Consider the following 6,662-nt stretch of genomic DNA (forward strand, 5'->3'; position numbering starts at 1 on the left):
AGTACTTCGTTATTTTCTGATGTAGTGTTCCATGATTCATTATTTGCATATAGCACTGGGTTGTATATGCAAACAAAATTTTATATAAGGCAGCAATCTCAATTCAGATGGCAAGGTGCTAACATAAAACTAAATTGAGATCTGGTTTATCTAAAGACCACTACTGACTAGTATTTTTGTATATTATGGATTCAGTGCACTAACTTTGTGACCTGCCTAGCCAGTTTCCAGTCCCCACCCTGAATTGGTGAGTGAATTTAGTCAAAGCAGTTCACCTCTGTGTAACTGTGTTGTCCTCATCTTTATGAGGAGTGCAGTGAGGAATGCCTCCTGAATCTGTGAGAGATAGGAAGAGATCCCCATGGGTGGTCATTAAACCAGCGATTCACACATGCAAGTATTTGGTAATGGTTATGTATGTGACCCTTGGAAGGCTCTAAATGACAGAAGAACTTTTAGTAGTATTTCAAAGTAGGAAGTGTAGCTAAGTGTAGAATATTAAATTATATGACATGATTTGTGTGGCCCGTTCCTCATATTCCCATGCAGGATCTTCTACCCGAGAAGACAGATATCAGTCACTGTATACTGTCAGGATGGCCACCAGGGATCTGGCAGTAGGAGTGATCATCTTAATACAGACTGTGGTTGGAATCCTGGGGAATTTCTGTCTTCTTTACCATTATCTCCTCCTCCATTTCACTGGGTGTAGGCCAAAGTCCACAGATTTGATTGTTAAAAATCTGATTGTAGCCAACATTTTGGTCCTGTTTTCTCTTGGATTATATGAGTCAATGTCATCTTTTGCGTGTTATCATATCATCAGTGATTTTGGATGCAAATTTTTCCTCTATGTTCGTGGGGTGGGTAGGGGGGTGTCCATTGGCACCACCTGCCTCCTGAGTATCTTCCAGGCCATCACCATCAGCCCTAGGAAGTCCAGGTGGGCACCACTTAAAGGGAAAGCTCCCAAGTGCATTGTCCCTTCAATTGTCTTGTGCTGGGTCATACAGTTACTGGTAAATATCATGTATCCTTTGTTTATGACTATCACTTTGAAGAACAAAAACATAACAAATAGGAAAAGTTTCAGGCACTGTTCAAGTTTTCGTCATGAGAAAAATAATGATCTATTGTATGTAGCATTGTTGTCATTCCCTGATGTGGTATATTTGGGGCTTAGGCTCTCGGCCAGCAGCTCCATGGTCTTCTACCTGTACAGGCACAAGCAGAGGGTCCAACACATTCTTAAGATGAACGTCTCATCATCACCAGAGTCTACAGCCACCAAAACCATCCTTCTCCTGGTGAGCACCTTTGTCTACTTTAACACTCTCTCCTCTATCTTTCGTATTATTTGGGGTATTTTTGATTATCTCAGCTGGTACATTCTGAACGCCAGTTTGATAATCACTCTGTGTTTTCCAGTACTCAGCCCCTTTCTGCTCTTGAGCCGTGACCCCAGGATATCCGTGGTCTGCTTTGCATGGATAAGGAATGTAAAAATCCCCTCATGTTATGAGAAATATGTAAATTGTAGGAATTTCCTTAATATTCCTAATGTTGGTAATTCACTCACCCCCTTAGGATCCCCAATATAATGATGAGAAGCAAACAGAACATCATCTCCTTCAATGTTAACAATAAGTCATAATTGTAATTGTAATGTGATACTATATAATTATCTTATAAATACTCATGTGTTTGATGTTTTGATGATGGTCAGTGGAAGATCACAGAAACTATGCAATTATAAACTCCAGGTCCTGAAGTGATCTGGATATTATAGAGAAGTCTTTGAGTGTGTCAGGTAAATTTGTTATCTAAATTTCCCAGAATTGAAGTAGGAAATGAAGTTTAGGAAAAGGAACATGAAAATGGATCAGCAAGGTCATCAGTGAAAAGAAGAGAATTGTACTGGAGCGGATATTCAGGCAGTGAGTACGGTTTTGGGGAGCCAGTGATCATTTTGTAGTTTTCCTACTAGAGGAGCAATAGTTAGTCATGTGATATATGATGTCATGGGAGCTTGGGAGATGAGCATTGTAAATATTTTCAGGTAGAAACAGATCGAACTGAAATGGGTAGTGGAGAGCTTAGAGTTATATATTACCTAACTCTTAAACAACATCAGGTGATTTTAACAATTTTTAAATGACATGAATTCCATAGAATTGGCATCTGTGGAAGGCAGATCTTTCTCTCCTTTGTGAAGGGGATTTGGGCCTTTTGGCAAGAAAGGGGTTTGGTGGTGAACACTCATGTCCCTGAGGTGATGAGATTAGTGGAGTCTTCCAGTGAATTTAGAGCTGTGAATGGAGAGCCATTTGAAAGGCAGAGGCATAAATCCTTTTTGTTCATGTGGAGTTTGTGGCTCCTTGATTTTCAATTTTCCTCAATTTTAGGAGAGGTGTGTTTTTTAAAGACTTTATTTATTTACTGACGGGGGGCGGGGGGCGGAGAGCACAAGCAGGGGGAGCGGGAGGCCGAAGGAGAGGGAGAAGCAGGCTCCCTGCTGGGCAGAGAGCAAGATACCTGGCTCAATCCCTGGACCCTGAGATCACCACCTGAGGCAAAGGCAGAGGCTTCACCCACTGAGCCACCCAGGTGCCCCTTAGGAGATTTCCCCCCACCCGGTATTCTTTTTTTTTTTTATTGTTAATTTCTTTTCAGCGTAACAGAATTCATTGTTTATGCACCACATCCAGTGCTCCATGCCATATGTGCCCTCTAAAATACCCACCACCTGGCTCCCCCAACCTCCCACCCTCCGCCCCTTCAAAACCCTCAGATTATTTTTCAGAGTCCATAGTCTCTCATGGTTCATCTCCCCTTCCAATTTCCCTCAACTCTCTTCTCTTCTCCATCTCCTTATGTCCTTCATGTTATTTGTTATGCTCCACAATTAACTGAAACCATATGATAATTGACTCTCTCTGCTTGACTTACTTCACTCAGCATAATCTCCTTCAGTCCCGTCCATGTTGCTACAAAAGTTGGGTATTCATCCTTTCTGGTGGAGGCATAATACTCCATAGTGTATATGGACCACATCTTCCTTATCCATTCATCCGTTGAAGGGCATCTTGGTTCTTTCCACAGTTTGGCGACCGTGGCCATTGCTGCTATAAACATTAGGGTACAGATGGCCCTTCTTTTCACTACATCTGTATCTTTGGGGTCAATACCCAGTAGTGCAATGGCAGGGTCATAGGGAAGCTCTCTTTTTAATTTCTTGAGGAATCTCCACACTGTTCTCCAGAGTGGCTGCACCAACTTGCATTCCCACCAACAATGTAAGAGGGTTCCCCTTTCTCCACATCCTCTCCAACACATGTTGTTTCCTGTCTTGCTAATTTTGGCCATTCTAAGTGGTGTAAGGTGGTATCTCAATGTGGTTTTAATTTGAATCTCCCTGATGGCTAGTGATGATGAACATTTTTTCATGTGTCTGTTAGCCATTTGTATGTCTTCGTTGGGGGGGAAGTGTCTGTTCATGTCTTCTGCCCATTTTTTGACATGATTATCTGTTTTGTGTGTGTTGAGTTTGAGAAGTTCTTTATAGATCCTGGATATCAGCCCTTTGTCTGTACTGTCATTTGCAAATATCTTCCCCCATTCCGTGAGTTGCCTCTTCACTTTATTGATTGTTTCCTTTGCTGTGCAGAAGTTTTTGATCTTGATGATGTCCCAAAAGTTCATTTTCGCTTTTGTTTCCTTTGCCTTTAGAGACATATCTTGAAAGAAGTTGCTGTGGCTGATATCAAAGAGGTTGCTGCCTATGTCTCCTCTAGGATTCTGATGGATTCCTGTCTCACGTTGAGGTCTTTCATCCATTTTGAGTTTATCTTTGTATAGGATGTAAGAGAATGGTCAAGTTTCATTCTTCTACATATAGCTGTCCAATTTCCCCAGCACCATTTATTGAAGAAACTGTCTTTTTTCCACTGTATATTTTTTCCTCTTTTGTCGAAGATTATTTGACCAGAGAGTTGAGGGTCCATATCTGGGCTCACTACTCTGTTCCACTGGTCTATGTGTCTGTTTTTATGCCAGTACCATGCTGTCTTGATGATCACAACTTTGTAGTAAAGCTTGAAATCAGGTAATGTGATGCCCCCAGTTTTGTTTTTCTTTTTCAACGTTTCTGTAGCAATTCTGGGTCTCTTCTGATTCCATACAAATTTTAGGATTATTTGCTCCAGCTCTGTGAAAAATACCAGTGGCATTTTTATCAGTAAGATAAATCCCAGTTTGACAGTAAAAAAAAAAATACCAGTGGAATTTTGATCGGAATGGCATTAAAAGTATAGATTTCTCTAGGCAGTATAGACATTTTAACAATGTTTATTCTACCGATCCAAGAGCAAGGAATGGTCTTCCATGTTTTTGTGTCTTCTTCGATTTCTTTCATGAGTGTTCTGTAGTTCCTCGAGTACAAATCCTTTACCTCTTTGGTTAGGTTTATTCCCAGGTATCTTATGGTTCTTGGTGCTATAGTAAATGGAATCGATTCTCTAATTTCCCTTTCTGTATTTTCATTGTTAGTGTATAAGAAAGCCACTGATTTCTGTACATTGACTTTGTATCCTGCCACATTACTGAATTGCTGTATGAGTTCTAGTAGTTTGGGGGTAGAAGATTTTTTTTTAACAGATTTCATTTATTTATTTTAGAGAGAGTGTGAGAGCATGGGTGTTCAATCATGGAGGGGCAAGGGGGAGGTAGAGGGGGAGGAAGACGGAATCTGAAGCCAACTTTGCACTGAGCATGGGGCCTGACTACAGGGCTCCTTCCCACAACCACCAGATCACAACTTGAGCTGACACCAAGTTTCAGACCCTCAATGGACTGAGTCACCCAGGCATGCCTCGGAGAGATTTATATCTTGTTTATATCTCGTTTATATCTCGTTTATCTGTATCTACATGTAGAATATTGTAAAGTATATATCTATTTCTGTCTATATCTATTTACATGTCTTGTGTTTTATCTGTGTCTATCTCTGTATAGATATCCAATCTGTATTTTCTACAGTTTAAAAACATCTATATAGGGACGCCTGGGTGGCTCAGCTGGTTGAGCGGCTGCCTTCGGCTCGGTCATGATCTCAGCAACCTGGGATCGAGTCCCGCATCGGGCTCCTTGCTCGGCAGGAAGCCTGCTTCGTCCTCTGCCTCTGCCTGCCTCTCTGTCTGCCTGTGCTTGCTCTCTCTCTCTAATAAATAAATAAAATCTTTAAAAAAAAAAAAACAACATCTATATAGACAGACATACTTATAGATTATATATAGAAGTTTGCATCACAAAGTGGAACCCATATTTGTAGCTCACATGAAACACTTAAATATTTTCTTCAAATTAGAGCACAACACAAGATGAAGAAAAAATAGATATTGACACACTCATACCTATGGTTTTGCAAGTAGAGATTTATTGTGTATGATCTCTCTGCCAATATACAACATAGATGTAGAGTTAATCATGTTTGTTATCCACCAATCACTATATTGGAGCTTTGTCCTTTAGGGAAAATTTTCAATAGTACCAGTTAACATAATGATGAAATCAAGGCCTATGTGATCTGATGTATATATTGCCATGTTGATTATTTGATTGTTAAAGATCCATGAAATGCACTTTTCATTTTCCTACTTTCACTCTCTTGTTTTGCCATTATCTCCCAAAATAACATCCTGTGCACAGAGCAAAACATGTTTTCTTTTAAAAGGGCTAATTAGATCCTGGATATCATCCTTTTGTCTGTACTGTCATTTGCAAATATCTTCCCCCATTCCACGGGTTGCCTCTTTGTTTTGTTGACTGTTTCCTTTGCTGTGCAGAAGCTTTTGATTTTGATGAAGTCCCAAAAGCTCCTTTTTGCTTTTGTTTCCTTTGCCTTTGGAGACATATCTTGAAAGAAGTTGCTATGGCTGATATCGAAGAGGTTACTGCCTATATTCTCCTCTAGGATTCTGATGGATTCGTATCTCACGTTGAGGTCTTTTATCCATTTCGAGTTTATCTTTGTCGACAGTGTAAGAGAATTGTCAAGTTTCATTCTTCTACATATAGCTGTCCAGTTTTCCCAGCACCATTTATTGAAGAGACTGTCTTTTTTCCACTGTATATTTTTTTCCTGTTTTGTCGAAGATTATTTGACCATAGAGTTGAGGGTCCATATCCACTATGGAGTATTATGCTTCCGTCAGAAAGGATGAATACCCAACTTTTGTAGCAACATGGACGGGACTGGAAGAGATTATGCTGAGTGGAATAAGTCAAGCAGAGAGAGTCAATTATCATATGGTTTCACTTATTTGTGGAGCATAACAAATAGCATGGAGGACATGGGGAGTTAGGAGAAGGCAGTTGAGGGAAATTGGAAGGGGAGGTGAACAATGAGAGACTATGGACTCTGAAAAACAATCTGAAGGGTTTGAAGAGGTGGGGGGGTGGGAGGTTGGGGGAACCAGGTGGTGGGTATTAGAGAGGGCACGGATTGCATGGAGCACTGGGTGTGGTACAAAAACAATGAATACTGTTATTCTGAAAATAAATTTTTAAAAAATGATTTAAAAAATGATTATAAAAAAATAAAATTAATGTGTGAATTGGGGAAAAAAAAAAAAGAAAAGAAAAAAGGGCTAATTAGAGTGAAG

General features: G+C 40.1%; 1 protein-coding gene across 1 annotated transcript; it reads left to right on the plus strand.

Annotated features, from left to right (window-relative positions):
- The first annotated feature begins 512 nt into the window (after positions 1-512).
- LOC125088893 (vomeronasal type-1 receptor 4-like) lies at positions 513-1,533 on the plus strand. The gene is given in 2 exon segments (XM_047710517.1): positions 513-1,502; positions 1,504-1,533. Coding segments are annotated over 2 exon segments (1,020 nt in total).
- Positions 1,534-6,662: the final 5,129 nt, after the last annotated feature.

This window comes from Lutra lutra, chromosome 17, assembly GCF_902655055.1.
Source record: "Lutra lutra chromosome 17, mLutLut1.2, whole genome shotgun sequence".
Classification (NCBI taxonomy): Eukaryota; Metazoa; Chordata; class Mammalia; order Carnivora; family Mustelidae; genus Lutra; species Lutra lutra.